Source organism: Haliotis asinina, chromosome 10 (genome assembly GCF_037392515.1).
Source record: "Haliotis asinina isolate JCU_RB_2024 chromosome 10, JCU_Hal_asi_v2, whole genome shotgun sequence".
NCBI classification, from domain to species: domain Eukaryota; kingdom Metazoa; phylum Mollusca; class Gastropoda; order Lepetellida; family Haliotidae; genus Haliotis; species Haliotis asinina.
The window spans coordinates 53,493,355-53,511,815 of NC_090289.1; the positions used below are offsets into that span (position 1 = coordinate 53,493,355).

Sequence of the window (18,461 nt, forward strand, 5' to 3'; positions counted from 1 at the left end):
TATGGTGGCGGATAATTTCAATTGCTTGATAAAGGTGTTAGAAGCTACACTGAAACATCACTCGTATTATGTTAAAGAAGTGCCCCGCATATCCGAACCCTTGTGTTTTTTTTTAAATTGTCTGGATAAGCGAATTTTTCGATATCTGAATCACAGGCCATATGTACAAAGAAATGAACACAGTAGGCATCAGACATAGTCTTTATTGATTACACAAATATCGGTGCATACAATGTCTCATACCTGTTCATGCAGTTATGCTTGCTTGAAGAAATCAATCATAGCCTTTTGCACTGGCTGTATAGAACAGCGAGAGGACTTTCGCCGGTCAGTTTGTCACTGTCGACATTCACAAGAACATCGCCAGTATCCGTCACAGGTGCAACTTGTGCACAGGATCTTAGTACGTCGCGAAGTTTTGACAAGGCCATGTCTTCTTGTGGGTCCTCATTTGATTGGATAATATCCCCATGACGAAAGCAGTTAGCAATTGTCTTTTCACTCACAACTGTCCAGGCTTGCTTGATCATCCAGGTTAATTAATTATGATGACCCACAAATTGATGCACCTCAAAATTAACTCACTGTCACCTTGCTGCTCAGTGGTAGTTAATCTTCTCACTTTTCAAAGACTGACAACTTCTTTGTTACTTCACACGAGGTAATTGTGTGTGTAAACATACAGGTGCTCAACCACCCGGATATATGAGACAAAAATATCATGCAGAAGACATTCGCTTAACATTCTTGGAGAGACACCATCTTATTGTTGTAGCCTGTTGGGTTCCGGGTTTGAAGTTATAGTATACACAAACATACTGGTCATTTGCAGGCCTGACAGCATGCTTTGTTCATTATAATAATCACATGATTGTCTGGTCCAAACTTGATTTTATGCAGTGAGCTGGTTTAAAGCTGGAATATTATGAAACTTGTGGTTGTTTTAGGTGCTTTCTGGCCAAAGGAGAAGGTTCATCCGGATCTGTTCAAGGGAAGTAATCGGAAGTTCAAACGCCCAAAGAGTCACATAAATGCCATACAGCGCCACAACGCTGTTAAGTCCAAGGCTAAACAGTTGACACTTTCCAAAAAAATGATTCACAAGCAGAAGAAATGTTTCTCCAAGCTTGCGGAACTTGGCATTGACTTCACAGCAGATGATGTCACAATGGTCAGTGTTGTGCAGAAACGTAGCTCCCTTTTTACATACACCTTATCAGATGGGCTACACCTGTCCAATTATATTATATTTTTAACACTTTTGAGAAGGTTGCCTACCAAATATCAAAATGTCAAGAAATTGCAACATTTGATTTCATTTTGTAGAAAAATGTCTCCTGAATCTGATTATGAAGTAAAATAGCAAGTCACCACAACATTTGTTTGAAAAGTGGTGCCCCCTGGTGGCACTGTCTGTAAAAAGTAATATGTCAATTACTCAATAAGAGTTCTTTTAAAAGTATATTGTTTACTTGTCATTGAGTAGGTATTTTTTAAAGGTATTTCAGTATTGATATGAAATAGAGGAGGAAGATCAGTTTTTAGGGCAAAATGTAGTTGATATTACCAGAGGATATCAGCGTTATCTTCAGTTAAAACAGCATATCCAAATTTAATTTGATAAGGGGAGGTAACTCTTGTCCAGGTTTACCTCAGGATAAATGCTTGTGTGGTCAAAGTATGATTAGAAGGAAGATAAAGGGGAATAACTGCGTAGCATAAATGCTTGATCCTCCCGTCAGATACGGTATCTAACGTCTTTAAGATATTACATGAATCCATAGTAGATTGTCTTTGTCATTGAATGTGTTAGGAATTCTTGTGAATATGACTTTTAGGCAACTATTATTTTTCATTTGTGTTTTTTTCATTCTTTCTGGCATTAGTTTCATTTTGTGATTACAATATCACATCTTTTCCAAACCTAACCCCTGCATGATTAACCCTTTACTGTAAAGTCTCTTTACCTTCCAGAAAGTATCTGTTAAGAAGAATGTAAAGTCTCCAGTTCCAAACACCGTGAAGGCAAAAGATGGCAGCAACAAGGCCATTTTGTGGGAGGACAGCACAGAGGATGAAATCTCTTTCAAGACGCCCCCTAATGTTATCAAGTCATCAAAACTAACTCGGACCACAAGTGGTTCACTGAAGATAAACTTGGATGATTCAGTGACAAGTGAACCGGGAGTGAAGAAGGAGAAGAAAGGTGTTAAGAAAGACAGCAAGAAAAGTGAGAGAAAATCATCCACAATTCCTAAAGTTGGACAGAAGGGCAAGTTGAAGAGCACAAAGATAAAGAAGAAAGGTCTCAGGTGAACAACAGCTGCCTCAGCAGGACATGGCCGTTGTGTGTATTCATGTGACTGGGGAATGAGATTTAGAGACTGGGAGGGGGATTTCTATGATGCCGAGGGCATTTGGGAGGGGACATTGATGTGAGTAGGGGAAGGGACTCCTTGTCTGGGTGGGCTATACCACTTGCAGTAGTGTGATTACTGTTATGTCTTGAATGCTGTACAGTTGCATGTCTATAAAAACCTCAATGGCGAGGATAGTGACATATTTGAGTGCAGGCATGGCTGTTAGCATGTGAGATTATGTTTTGGCTGGGATGATGTGAAAGTGACATCACCTGTTGGAATAGTGAATCTGCAATGTAAACATGTTTTAAATAATCTTATTTCCCCTGTATGATGACAGTGCTATGTAAACACAATGTACATACCATAATTGCTGTCTGTTCCGATGAAAATAAATCCATCATTGTCCAGTTGTGTTGTAGTTGTAGGGAAGTAGTACTAGCTTAAGGCCATGCAGAATTTTGTATGTTTCTCATCTCCAAAAACAGAAAGCAGTTTGCCATCTTCTTTCCAAACTGGTGACAGACAGAAATTTGTACTACTCCAGTACCCAGACCTTAAAAAGAGGCTTTTATGTTGATGTAAATGCTTTTTTTTCAGTTTAAGACTGTTCATAGTCCATAACATGTAAGGAAACTATATAAAATCCTGAGAGAATGCATGCATTGAATCAAGTCATGCTGCAAACTTTTAATAGAGCCTCTTTTGTCACATTATATCATATTGCAACAACAAAGTCAGTTCTTCAAATCTGCCACTTTTTTATTTGTGGAGAAATTGCATTTTGATGGTTTTTTGCCAAGGGACAAAGGCTGTCATTGACTGGTAGAACGCAGGTTGCAGGTCCACAGATTGTTTATTCCCAAATGCAATTAGAATTGACACGATAGAAGATAAGGGGGGAAATGCTATGAAATAACTGGTATATTGTCATGGCATTTCCTACGACAGCACGAGACAGTGTAAGTCCTGGGCGTCAGAGCATCTATAAAATAATGAAAATTATCTTTATATACACAGTATATCAACCATAGTTATTTCCTATGGCAGTTGTTCAATTATTCATTCAAATTTACCAAATAATTCTTACACTACCATCGACCTCAATGTAAAAAGAATCAGTGATATAACTCGAACCAACGGATCTGGGCCAAGATTTTCGAAGCTCTTTTAGCGCTGAGATAGTCGTTTGTCTCAACGAACAGCATCATTCTGACCAGCCACGAGGATGTGCATGATAGAATTACATAACATGGCCCGGTCGGGAGATGAGAAACAGAAAAAAATATGGATGGCCTAAACAAGATCAACAGTTAAAGGCGCTTCATTCGGCCATCACATTCAGTGGAGTGAAGGTCATCTTTGTTCCATAAATTTCTCCTCAAACAATAACAAAAATTGAAATGAAAAGAAAAAAAATACTGCTTGTGGAATGGCAGCCCACTGTCCTGGCAGAGCTTGAGTAATTGCAGGAGATAGTGTCATCCTTTTCAAGGTGTAAATACTTGAGCAACTAATCTGTCTGACGGTCAGTATTTGGTGGAAATTGGATGACCTTCGCGGCAGCAGGCGAATTACATATTTCAAGGCTGTGTATAATCAGGTATTGTCTGGCACCTGCTGATTGGTGAATCAGAATAACATTGAATTCTTGCAGATCGCCAGCGGCTGTAGAGTGTATGTGCTGGAAATTGGACGAGGAATTTGTCCGGCATTGAATTTTGCAGTGGGTGACCTTTGGAAGATGAAGGACCCGGATGTAGTTAACAGTGTGTCTCGCATCTTAGACATCGCTAGTTGTTTCTAGACTGCCATGCAACTGGCACTGTTGTATCTTAGTAGGACTGTTATAAGACTTCGTAGGACTGGTTAACTGATTGTTTTATGGTAACGACGTATCACGTGCTTGCTCTTAAAAATGCTGCAGCAAATTCTATTTTCTCAGCTAACAAACCATTCACGTCCTATACCGTTTATATTAACTTATTAAAACAAAACGTCTACTGTAGAAAATGGCAATGCAAATTTCACATGAAAAGGGTAACATCAAACACTTCTTTTCACCGGGATTGATTTACTACCTGGGTCAGTGGTGAAGTCTAGAGATTATTACTCAAAGCGTTGGCTCGTCACGTTGAAGAGGCGGGAAAAATTCTCACATGGGTACAATATGTGAAGCCCATTTCTGGTAACATTGCTGGAATATTGAATAATGTTCTACTACATATGAGGTTAATGGAATTTAAGGTTTATATATATTATATGGTTCTTTCTAAGTTTCTATGGATGTATAACCAATCTAGTATGGCTCGAAGTTTTGTGAACTTATCATAAGACCTGATGGACCTTGGATGGGCTCTTCCACACAAGGCCGTACTGTGTGATACAACTGGATTACTCCTACAAGGGACGTCTTACCCCAGCTAGGAATGGGACCATGCAACCAACTGATGGTGTCTCAGTGCGTGGGATTCTGCTAATGATTAAGTCACCAGTTTGCCTTGTACATCCATCAAGTACAGGCCGTCATCTTGCACGAGATATGATGACACAGTCTCTGGTGCTTGCACAACTGTGGCCGTTTTCAGTGTGACGTTTGTACCGACTTTGCTCACAGCAACATCAGCTTGGTGTGCTTCAAAACGATGAACATTCTCCGGAGAGAGTCTGGAGCGTTTCTGATCAGAAGGCAGATGTCTCAGAACTTGGCATTCTGACACACCTTTCGCCCCGTTGATTCCAATAGTGTTCCTGCTTTGTATATAAGACGAGGTAAATCATCAACCACCCATGTTGTTTCACGTATCAAACCGACTTTCGATCGGCCGCGTCATACCAAAAGACGTTACAATATGGTGCTTATTGTTCCCTGCATGACTGAACGAGTTTTACTCTCGAGTCCATCTCTTCTTTTGAACTCCGTCCACACCTCTAAACACTAACAAAGGAAGATTGTGATTCCCTAAAGCTGAAACAATGTCTGCATGGTTGTTGAATACAGCGCGGCAGTCAGTTTCTTTTTCATCGGAGATATCTTGATATATATGTATAATATAATGATATATATCATTATATCATCGCAGAATATCAAGCATGGAGTACGCACCAGCTATTGATCGATATGTCTGCAATGTATTGATACAGGCATATATCGTCGTTACACTTTCACTGTCGCCTCATGAGTTTCGTTAACTAGTTTTGGTCAGATGTATGATGAAAAGTTTGGAAATAAGCATGGACATTCCAGATATGCGCTCAGTATCTGAAGACTGGCCGAAAAGTCTGTAAACATGGCCAGGCATGATTGGTTTACCCTCCCCGCACTGAATTTCATTTTGCGGAAGTCAGCAGACCCAAACTGTTTACTTCTCATATGAAATATCAACATTCGTATCGCCTCTGTCATGATTTCTACCCTTATTCAGTGACAGGAGTGTGAGAGGCTAAGTTTGTTGTTTCACTGATGTTACCCAAACAAATGACCGCCAGCATCTGTACCTTTTCTTCGACTGCGTTTTCGTATCGTTTCCACTTTTCGATGCGACTAGTACTGTTCTATCATTACTTTATTTGCTAAATAATAGCGTCGTTAGGTTCATGGATCCACCAAGCTACAAGCGCATGTGCGAATCTCGTGAATATGGCGACTATTCTACGATGTTTTATCAAGAAATAAACTACGCCTTGTTCTTAGCTGGTCTTCGTGAGTTATTGCTTCGTTGTATAATAATAATTGACGTTTATGGAAAGATACACGTACACACGCCAATTTACAGTGTTTGCACATCTGATTTCACTTTTGTGCCTCCAAGAACGCAAACAAATATTGATGTTAACTCATTTAAAGGCGACAGATGTAGGATCACGATGTGATGGCCAAGGACGTTTACATGTAGTTAATGAGAGTTTCAACACGTCATGAGTCCCACTTGACTGAGCCCTGGCTCAGATAACTGAGAGACAAACTCGACAGACTGTCAGCCTTTCAAGCTACGTTGATGGGTGTAGGAGATGGGTGATGTGGATGAGAAGGGAAACAAATAGTAGTAAACGAATCATGCATGTAGATTCGATGTGTTTGAATGAACTGCATTTATTGTATTCAGGGAATTGAAACTGAAACTGAAATAATTGTGTGTGGGGACAAAGAATGACGCGGGTCATTGTATTCGACAGGGGAAGAACCATGAATGAACCACGATATTGTGTTCGGAGTCAGGAAATGAACCACGATATTGTGTTCGTAGTCAGGGAATGAGTCACGATATTGTATTCGTAGTCAGGAAATGAACCACGATATTGTATTCGGAGTCAGGAAATGAACCACGATATTGTATTCGTAGTCAGGAAATGAACCACGATATTGCATTCGTAGTCAGGAAATGAACCATGATATTGTATTCGTAGTCAGGAAATGAACCACGATATTGTATTCGGAGTCAGGAAATGAACCACGATATTGTATTCGTAGTCAGGAAATGAACCATGATATTGTATTCGTAGTCAGGAAATGAACCACGATATTGTATTCGGAGTCAGGAAATGAACCACGATATTGTGTTCTGAGTCAGGAAATGAACCACGATATTGTATTCGTAGTCAGGAAATGAACCACGATATTGTATTCGGAGTCAGGAAATGAACCACGATATTGTGTTCTGAGTCAGGAAATGAACCACGATATTGTATTCGGAGTCAGGATATGAACCATGATATTGTATTCGGAGTCAGGAAATGAACCACGATATTGTATTCGTAGTCAGGAAATGAACCATGATATTGTGTTCTGAGTCAGGAAATGAACCACGATATTGTATTCGTAGTCAGGAAATGAACCACGATATTGTATTCGGAGTCAGGAAATGAACCACGATATTGTGTTCTGAGTCAGGAAATGAATCATGATATTGTGTTCGGAGTCAGGAAGTAAAGAACGATTTTGGGGGGGGGGGCGCGATTGAACCGAGTGTACTCTCACAGAAAACGAACCACGTTCTTGTATTCTGGGACCAAGGATGAATCATACATTCGGGAATTTGATACGTCCGCGGTTTGAAACCTAGCACCAACCGTTCATGGCTACAGCTTTTTCTCCCCACGACCCACTGATTACCTGTACCCAAGGGCGAGTAGATGCACACATACAATGTAGTTTACTGGTTTAAGTAACACATGAACACGTAGCAACAGTAATAATATTGATATTTCGACCTTTTGTGAGTGAGTTTAGTTTAACGCCGCACTCAGCAATATTCCAGCTATATGGCGGCAGTCTGTAAATAATCGACTCTGGACCAGACACTTCAGTGATCAACAACATGAGCATCGATCTGCGCAATTGGGAACCGATGACATGTGTCAGCCAAGTCAGCGAGCCTGACCACCCGATCCCGCTGGCCGTCCCTTACGCCAAGCATAGTCGCCTTTTATGGCTGACCTTTTGTAAGAGACATTGTAGCAACTGAGGCGGAGATAGAATGTACTAGCGCAAGTTTTATGTATTAAGCGGTATTTTGATACCGAACAACATTCATTCCTGAAGAATGATAGAAGGATCCCCCACTGTACCACTGAAAACGAACGCCGTGACAGATGATCTGCAGACAACGACAGACCTCCTGCAGCCATTAGTGATAATGTTTTACGACTTGATCCGATAACAAGGTTGTCATAAAAAATCGCTATTCGATCTATCGATACATTATGATGACCTGCGACAGAATAAGGCGAGCAGTTTCCGACACGCTTGTGCGACTAACGATGGACAGATGCGACCGGTACTTGTCGAACTTCTTCCCCTACAAGCACCCAGCGGTAGTACTAGAGTACAACATACCGGACTGCGTAGAAATTGACAAGATGGGGCATAGTTAGTGTTTAAAGTGTCATAGTATGCTATTAATAAACATCGAGAGTTGTCTCAATTCTGTTGTTTTCTTTGTAAACATTATTTGCTTGAAGGAAACGAGATTTCTTCCGTTTATTGTATTGGGAAGGACTATATTTTAGTCTAATATCGTTAAAGTAACGACACCGCAATAAATAATGATGTTCATCATGCGGGGGAGTCGCATGACTTACATGTTCTAGGTTCTCTTGTTATACTCTCCCAGTGGGGGCTCTCAGTAGGCAGAAGGTTGTTAGTTGTTCTGAACTTCAAAACTGGCATATAAACATAAAAAAGTAAAGTTCAAATGTAAAAGAGTCTTTTATAGTCCTATAATAAAGGGTCCTGGAGTTGGTATTCATTAAAGACAACCAGCTCTGACAGAGTAAACTGATCTTTTAAAACTAGTTCTACCTTTAAGGTAGGCCATTCAGTGTTGACACATTCTGGGTTTCTGAAAATATTACTAAGACCTATATGTCATCGTATTATATAGATAAATATGGAGGGTACCAAAGGCTGGCTTTTTTGGGTGTAGACTCGCCGTCATGTTTCACTTTTGATAAGTTAAGCGTTAAACACACATACACGCAAGCATATACCACACACACTGAAATATCCAAGGGCAATCACGCATTCACACAGAGATATCGCAATACACACGCGCACGTACATACACATATAGTCCTTGTCATTGGTCATGTTCAACATTTGTTATGCTGGAATGATGTTTTCATTGGTTGACCACTCAACTCCACGCGGCGTACACACATTCAGTGTGAACATCCTGAACTATAACAACCATGAATAATAATAATCAGTCTGAGAACAGCAACAGAGTTTCAGTTTGTTGAATTACAATGCCGACTTAAGAACGCTGCTGAGTGATGTGACATCTAACAGCCAATGCTGCCTAGATAACTCTTTCGGGCGTCTTATTTGTTGCCGAGCTCTGATAGCTCTAGTTTTAAGAACAACGTGACATCAACAATGGATATATTCCGTATGTTCTCTGAGCTTCACGGCACACCCAGCAACATTCTATCTATGTCTGTAAATAATTTAGTTTGCACAAATGGGATACGGTGACTTGCATCCACCAGATTAGCAAGCCTGATTTCATGATTTCGTTAGTCTAACCTAAACTGAACTGACGTACGAGGAGATGTCATTAAGTTTTGAGCCTTGCATAGAAAAACACAAAATATTGGTATGAACCACATTTAGTTTTCAACATAGTCCCCTTGTGAGTCAAGACACTTGTTACATCTTTTCTGCCAGGCGCTGATGCCATCTCTGTAGAAGGCGCCATTTTGCTCCTCAAACCAAACCCCAGTAGCAACAATAAGCTCATTATCATCCTGAAATCTACAACCACGCAAGTGTTTCTTGAGATTTGGGAACATATGGTAATCACTTGGCGCCAGGTCTGGAGAGTAGGGGGGATGCGGCAATATTTCGTACCCGCATACCTGGACAGCAATGTCGTACCATAGGCTGTGACACCTGGGTATGAAAAATGCTCAAGGCTCAAAACTTATTGACATACCCTCGTACTCATGATTGTACACAAATCGTCCAGCGGGACAAGATGTGGTGTAGATCACGTAAGGGCTCAGAGGAACAGCGGGACAAGATGTGATGTAGATCATTATTCATCATTCTTATCTGTCCTACCGCTGATGTCTCCAACGAAACATATCTAAGCAGAAAATATTAGAAATGTTTACTTTACCGTAGTAACCGATCCAGACGGATGGTGTCACTCGTAAATTGCGTCTTTTGTCTGCTTCCGTGGAATTGACAGCATTAATAAACTACTATCTTCAAGTCTCGTTACCCAGACACAAGGAGATCAGACGCCACAATGACACCCTCCACTACAGCCCTAGTTTGTGAGACATTTTCTCCGCATTGAGGCGTTCCACCGAGTTGCACATGTTTATGGACAAACAAGATCACAGTGAGATATTCATGAGCTTATAAGAAAGAAAACGTCAGCTCCATTCTGTTGGTGCCAAGCCAGCGAAACACACTGAAATATAGTCTGTCTCCAAATGAGAACAATGATTTGCAAAATCTGTAAAAATACTCGTAACCAAACAATGCTTGCTTGCTATTTGTTTACCTATCACAAAAAGAGCTGACACTTTTATGTTGTTTTGTTTACAGATTGATATCTTATATGCAGAGGACACGGCGGTAGGAAGAACAGCGCAAACATGTAGTGCAAGTGATAAACAAGCGCACAGTGATGGTCAGCAAATGAGGGGGTCACCTCACAATGGTTTTTGTCGCAATCTGAATCACCTATGTCACAACCCTCTACTCCAAAACTGCACACAGTGTTGATGATGGTCAGAACCACAGATGGGGCTACCTCTTGATGAAGTTTTAGTATCTCGACTCTATGTTGTTGAAGCAACGTTGTCATGTCTCCGCAATTAACCGATCAGAGGACTCATTTGCTAGCTCGCCATGATGCCCATTCGAGATCCATCTAAAACACAACATCCTATCAATATTGATTTTGTAAGAGACTATTTTAGTCATGTGTGTCAAGTTCTTTCAGTGGCACCAAACATGACAACCCTGCAGCAATAACCGACATTATGGGAGCAAGCTGTAAAATGTGTTTAATACCAGCTGTAATCCGATGGCATGAATCTTTCAATAAAATCATAATAGACGCTGCACTAGATTTTCATAGTTCATAACGACGCATTCATTTGTTCGTGGCGTAATTAATCAATAAAAGGAACAAAACATCCATGACTGTTGATGGCTAAAATGAAAAACAAAACCGGTCGCATCATAACTATAAATAATATTTCCCTACAAATGAACGTTTGTTCAATACGTACCATCGTTCCCATGTGCACTCTCTTACTTTGACACGCTGGTTAGTCAATGCCCATCTTATGTACCACTTGGCCATTGAAAAAGATTTGAACACGACCGCATGGAGGTTCAACCGGAAGTGCTATGTGTTGGTTAAGTCAGTCATACTAATCAATAACATAGCTAGCGTGAGGTAGAGCACACCACATTTGCGTTCTTCAGTTCGACCACGTAATATAGAATTAACCCAAGTTAACCCAAGTTGCAATAACTTTTGAAGAAAGTCTCTCTGAACAAAAAAACAAGCATTGAACATAATCATCCGACATCTGGAGGCAGTGACCCGCTGTGTGTGAGGCAGTGACCCGCCACGACTGGTGTGTGTAGTGGCGGGCTTCTCTTGCACTGTATCTGAGTTTTCAGGTACCACTACAGATGTGTCACGGATGGCGGGTATGTATGAATTTGTAGACACTTCACAGGCAATGGTATTTGGCACACAAATATCACTATGTCCCAGGAACTTTCGATTCCTGTGATATGTCTTTCCACCACTTTCCACCATGTACGACCAAGGCACAACTGAGTTTTTACACTGCAACATAACACTGTCCTCTGGTGTAAGAGTAGATAACCCCTTGTACTCCAACTGATCAAAGTAGAACTTTTGTTTCTCTTGTCACATCTTGAGACTCTCTTTCACGTTGACCTTGAAGTCAGGTTGTAGCAATACGGTTGCTGTGGGTAAAGTCCATTTCAAGCAGCGTCCCAGGAACATTTGGGCTGGTCACAGACCCACTCCATCCATGTGTTTATATAAGTCAGCAATGCTTTATATGGGTCTTTGGCTTTCCTTTTCATGTTTTTTACCGTTTGGACAGTGGGTTCAACCTGTCCGTTACCTTGTGGATATAACGGGCTGCTTGTTACGGAACAGAAGCCGTAGTCCCTAGTAAATTTAGCAGATTCACAGGACGCCTACTGAGGACCATTGTCTTTCATTACAATGTCTGGGATGCAATACGTTTGACTGTCAGTTGTACAACAACACACTCACTTTTCGGGTCATTTAACTTCATTCCATTTGGAGTAGTAGTTTACACACAAGAGGTAGGTAGCGTAAGGGAAAGTACATCACAGCCATCACAGGGTCTTAACGCAGGGAAAAGCTGCAGAGAAGTGGATCACCAGTCTACAGCGTCATGCACATTGACCGACAGGCACTAAACTCCAAACACTAAATAATGATTTTATGAAAAGACAGGAACCAGTTTGTTTGTATGAGCCCCAATGACGGCCGCATGAATGTAATCCTTCTGAGCGCCATATATCACCTGTACAGTTGTCCCCTGTTGTTCAATACACTCGTATCCAAAAGGAATGGCAGGTATGACCGATAGCGTTCTTAACGGCATCACAAGGGTTGGTTTTCATAACACACGTCTCAACAAAACCGCCGTCAGCAGTCTGTCACAAATAGATGTTCTCAGTCATATGTTTAACACAAATTGCGCACACTTACAGCTTGTGTCACACTGTGGCCAAGTTCTACAGTGAGTGAGTGAATCTGGTTTTAGGCCGCACCCACCACTATATGGTAGCTTTCACCATCTCGAACTTTCAGTGATCACGTGTGTTAGAATCAGAAACAAGACTGATGCTAACTGGCGGACAAAAGTAGACACGCACGCACGCACGCACACACACACAAACACACACACACAAAATAAAAAAAAAAATGGCTAAACGTTAACAAAATGGAAGTAGGCTGCGAGCACGCATGGTGCATGCATCACTTACATCACCACATCCTGCTTGTTTAATTTTTAGCCATTATCGAGACTATCAACACTTCCCTGCAGTTTACATGGATGAAACACCAACGCTGTCCTTAGAGAGGTTGGATACCGTGGGATGTGAGCGTACCGCATGCGACGAGGTGTGGCAGGAGTAGCACGTAATTGTGTTACGCAGTTATTTCCCTTTGTCTGACTTCTAATCACACTTCGTGATATTTTGGCCATACACGCATTTATCCTGAGGTAAAGACTTATCTCCAGTTATCAAATTCAAATTGGGTATACTGCATAAATTGGAAATAATGTACTTCTGTATTTTAGAAGTTAATTAATGTTTCAAATACTAGACTCTGCCCTGAAAACTGATTTTCCTATTTTATTTCATATCAATATAAATAATGAAAGTAAACAATTTAATTTTAAGAGAACTCTTTTTGACATATTACTTTCTACAGACGGTCCACAAGTAGGGTTCACTTACCAAACAAACGCCGTGGAGACTTACTAATTACTACATTCATTTTTCTACAAAACTGATACCAAATTTAGCAATTTCTTGACGTTACGTGAGTGTATTTTATGTAATGTGTATTGTTACTGATTTTAAGTGATAGTTATTATTGGGTTACAATGTTTAAAGTTTTGAGTGATAGTAATTATGGGTCACAGTTCGTATCACGCTAACAGTATTTTAGCAGTACGCCTCTTAAGGTAGCACTTTAGAGTTGCCTCTCTGTAGACGCTCTTCTATATGTGAGTATGTGGTTTGACAGTTTGTAAACACGTGGCCGAACGAGAAAGTCCTCAATTAATGGCGATGTGGTGGCACAGTGCTCGGACGTTGAAGAATCTGTGACGGTATATGTAAGACTGGTTGTTGTGTTGACGGAACAAACACGGACTTACACTCGGAGTTATACGGGAGTTGTGTCATCAGTCGACCTAACTACATCCACAGGGGCTTGTATTGCTGACAATAGTACGTCCTGGGTCCAATAAGCCTACACTGATATTCATATACATTTACAGAAGGAAAGTCCTTCTGAATATGTATATGGATATCAGCGTATGCTTGTTGGACCCAGGACGTACTATTTTCAGCAATACAAGCCCCTGTGACTACATCGGTCTGCCTCTTCGCCAACGTTCTACCTAAATTCAAGAAAGCTCGTTGTGAAAGATTTAGCACAACTGTTTAACTGAAGACCAAGACTTTAGTGAGTTGATATTATATTTGTGACCCATTACCTTAGATTTGACTCAGTTGCAGTGTACTAGAAACCTCTATTGTGAATCATTGTATCTTGCTCTTTGGTCAATACATAAATATTGAATAATTTTGACTGGTCAGCACGGGTCAGCACAAGAACACCAAGACATGTACCAGTAAAAGCTAGCATAGAATTCAACCTTTTCTGTATCAACTATCGACGCCTCTATAACACCTGCCCTAATTATCCTTGTAAACTCTTCTCTCCATACACTCTAGCACATAAACTCCGATCAAGTGACTGCATATCCCCCAAGTTCATTTGGCTTCAGGTCCTTCTCCAGCACTACCACTATCCTTTGGTCCTTCTCCAGCACTACCACTATCCTTTGGAAGTCACTTCCATCAAACCTGAAATTGTGTCCAACCTTTGAGTAATTCAAATCTAGACTGAAGACCCACACGTTCTCCAAGCATCATAGTCACATTGAAATCCCGTGAATACTTCCTGACTTTTACATTTACACAATTCCCCTGTAGCTCCTTGAGCAGCTATATTTTGTCTGGATTGCCCGCATTATAAATGCACATGATTATTATTATACGTAGTGAAGGTCTGCAGTGAAGCTGATGCTTCCCTAACAACTATGATAGAGATGTCCAGAAACGCTGTAGACCTTACACGGAGATGCACACTGAGGTGTGTGTTAGCGTCTTCCTTGTTGGTGCGGAAGAGGAGCGAAATAGGACTTGTGGCTCGGACATCCGCGGAGTTCAAGGCACAATAGGTTAAAGAACAGATGCGGGGGAGTTGCATCCTTCTGTGCACTTAAGTAGGAAACATGTGATTCTCTTCTATTTTAGTTTGAAGTTCTAACTGCAGGATGCCGGAACCGGATTCAGAGACCACAGCACTCCCGGATGTTGGCTTGGGAGAGACAAGGTCTGTTGCGTTGAATGCATGCTGATTTTCTCTTAGGCATCAATCACCCCGTACAAATATGTCACAACAAGTACCAACACCAGTATCTGACCGAGAGAACTAGCACAGGTCTACTCAGTACAGTGACGCACAACCAGTCATGTCGCAGAACGGGAGACCAAAGCTAAAATATCGAATGATCGAGAAAAGCAGAGTTCCGACATAAGACCATTCATCAATGTAAATCCGTACAGGTATATTTACTAGGTGAACATGTAAACAGTCGCGGCATGAGTCACTGATTTCAATACGCTAATTTGTAAGTTTGGGTTTGATTGTCGATCGATCGATCTGGTTAGTTATTGACTTGTGTCCGGCATACACACTCTCAAGCTGATGGAACGTAAACAACAATCCGCAAATATCCATGTTGACATAAGTATTGTTAACACGGGCTCGCTGCCGACTCATAAACAAAACCTTCCAGCGGATCAACAATATAGCCCAATAAAGACATTGCAACATACAGGGCTTTCAATATGAATAAAGGGTCCACTTAGTGTTACTACTTTGTATGAGGGTTGTGTATTTACTCTATTTCTGTGTTGACATTTTGGATCATTGATGTAATTATACAACACATTTATCACTGACTGTGACGAATTACTCGACTACTCGATCAGAATGAGCGTCACAATACATATAAGAGTTTAATCTTTAATCTGTTGTATAACGTATCATTGGGCGTTATGAGTAATTTGTAGGGGGCTTGAGGGACGGGTAGGGTAGCCCAGTAGTTAAGGTCATTATACATCACAACGTCGATTCTGTGTCATTTCCTGTCTCTTTAATGCCTGAATGAGTTCCGACTGCTGTACTGTCCAGCCACACTCGCTGCAAACAGGTGCTGTTTACCTGGGTTGGAAATATGATGACGAGGCATACAACTATATGTTGAAGGAGAATAATTATTGCTGGCAGCCAAAGGAAACTGTTAAATCAGCCCACAAAGGATGAAAATCTCACCACATGCAGGCATAATGACGGGGTTACAGCAACCGATATTGGAATGTCAACTGCTCGAAATTAGGCTTTCGTCGCAATGGACAATCGGCACACACATGTAAAGCCTCTCAGCGTCATTGAGACGGTACATCGGTAGGGTCTATGACCGACTCTTCTACAAACATACAAATCTCTGGGGCGCTCAGAAGTAATCAGTCTTCTGATGATCTCAGATCTTCTTGTAGGGCCTGGATCTGTTTCTTAGCTATTGCCTGGAGGATGCTGTCGCTCTCCAACACGACGGTTCATGACACCCAAGAGGTGCTCTATGGATGAAATTCTGTACACTTGGGATGTTGATGCTGATATGGACAAAGAATGACATCGATGCAACGCTGATCTGTCAATTTTCCGTTAACGAAGACCAGTGGTGTACTCTCCTGCCTACAAACATTCTCCCTAAGTATACGGCACGGCACCCTGCACATTTCCATGATGTTTGTTGAAAGTGATTGTCTCACCTGTTCCAGTTCCCTCGATACATCGTTATATATGCCCTGGGTACACTTGAGTTCGGTTGCACTCTTGCATAGGGTGTTACTGTGTATTGCTCAGACATATTTTGAACTGCTTTTAAATATTTGCAATTAAATTTTCAATGTATTTTTACCGTATTCCTATGACCACAAAGACTCTAACGTACTGGGAACACTGCATCCCCACGAGGTCGTCAATCCCCGTCAGACACACAGAGCCGTAGTGCGACAATGTTCAAAAGTTTGTGTTAAAGTTTGGGAGTTCAATCATCTACGTGCACATCTCGCTTTATGGGACGGAGACCTGAGCTCAACCGGTCGAAAAGAACCTTAATCCTGGATTGTGCTGGTTAAACAGGTACATTGCGGAACCCTTCACTATGATATCTAAGTTCAAATTTCCTAGTGTTAGTGTTGATCAACAGGCACGCAACAGTATGCAACTCTAGAAGCTCCACTGTCATCATCCAAGACAACATTCCATCCTTTTACAAATCTGATACGAGGGGACATCAAAAAGTTTTGAGCCTCGCCCTGACAAAAGCAAGATTTTCGAATTCATACTACTTTATTCTTCAACATAGTCCCCTTCCAGCTTCACATACTTCTCCCATCTGGTTTGCCAACTGCTGATTCCTGATCTGAAGAACTCCACATCTTGGTCCCCCAAATAACCCTCCACAGCAGCGATAAGCTCATCATCATCCTGAAATTTCTGGCCCCGAATGTGTTTTTTTAGTCGAGGAAAGAGGTGGAAGTCGTAGGGGCTAGGTCTGGTGAATAGGCAGGGTGAGGTAAAATTCCGTATCCGCACTCGCGCGCAGTTTCCATTGCAGCTCGACTGGTGTGGACTGGCGCATGCCCTGGTGAAGAAGAAGTGAGTGAGAGAGTTTAGTTTTACGCCGCACTTAGCAATATTCCAGCTATATGGCGGCGGTCTGTAAATAATCGAGTCTGGACCAGACAATCCAGTGATCAACAACATGAGCATCGATCTGCGCAACTGGGAACCGATGACATGTGTCAACCAAGTCAGCGAGCCTGACCACCCGATCCCGTTAGTCGCCTCTTACGACAAGCATAGTCGCCTTTTACGGCACGCATGGGTTGCTGAAGGCCTATTCTACCCCGGGACCTTCACGGGTCGGTGAAGAATAATCCCTCGCCGGATCTTTCCTCGCCGGTTCTCTTTAATGGACTGGCGTACCTGCTTCAGAAGGTTAGCATAGTACTCTCCATTCATTGTCGTACCATGAGGCAAGTAGTCGATGTGGATAACACCTTTACTGTCCCCCAAAATAGTTGCCATAACCTTCTTTTGGGACCTGGTCGATTTGAACTCCTTTGTCCTTGGAGAGGTGACATGTTTCCATTCCATTGACTCCTGCTTGCTCTCTGGGTCATAATGATGAAGCCAGGTTTCATCACAGGTTACAGTTCTAAAGTGAACATCTTCTGGGTTGGCATGGTAACGAGTCAGTATCGCGCCACTGATACTGACCCGAGAAAGCTTCATGTCATAAGAAAGCATTCTTGGAACCCATCTTGCACACACCTTGGACATGTGGAGATTGTCATGGAGTATGCTGTGAATGGATCCATATGAGAGCCCGGTTGCATCTTCTAACTCGTGCAGGGTGATACGACGATTTCCCATCACTAGCTGATGCACACTGTCAATGTTTGCTTGGATGGTACTGACTGAGGGTCGTCCTGGACGGGGGCCATCATTTAAACTCTCTCTTCCTCGTTGAAACCCTTTCACCCAACGTTTGATGGTTGCAGCAGAAGGGGAAGACTCCTTGTAGACAACAGTGAGTCGCTCTGCTCGGCCGTGTTGCCCTCAAGGACAAGAAACTTTATTACAGCTAGGACACTAATATATGTTAGGTGCCCTGCCC

The 18,461-nt window shown here is 41.7% G+C and overlaps 2 protein-coding genes across 3 annotated transcripts in view; one reads left to right on the forward strand and one right to left on the reverse strand.

Moving 5' to 3' along the window:
• Window positions 1–18,461, forward strand: part of LOC137297853 (MKI67 FHA domain-interacting nucleolar phosphoprotein-like) — a 273,252-nt gene that overhangs the window by 4,503 nt on the left and 250,288 nt on the right. Inside the window, exons 4-5 of one of the 2 annotated variants that reach the window (XM_067829816.1) lie at window positions 948–1,171; window positions 1,975–2,770. In XM_067829816.1, the coding sequence (XP_067685917.1) occupies window positions 948–1,171; window positions 1,975–2,316 (566 nt within the window). In that variant the 3' untranslated portion in view covers window positions 2,317–2,770. Of the gene's footprint in view, window positions 1–947; window positions 1,172–1,974; window positions 2,771–18,461 lie in introns of those variants that run through there. The other variant, XM_067829817.1, reaches the window with a different exon arrangement.
• On the reverse strand, window positions 17,129–18,217 carry LOC137298767 (histone-lysine N-methyltransferase SETMAR-like). The gene is made up of 2 exons (XM_067831042.1): window positions 17,688–18,217; window positions 17,129–17,333 (listed from the first exon to the last, which is right to left on the reverse strand). Exons 1-2 carry the CDS (start codon window positions 18,215–18,217, stop codon window positions 17,129–17,131), a joined length of 735 nt encoding a protein of 244 aa, XP_067687143.1.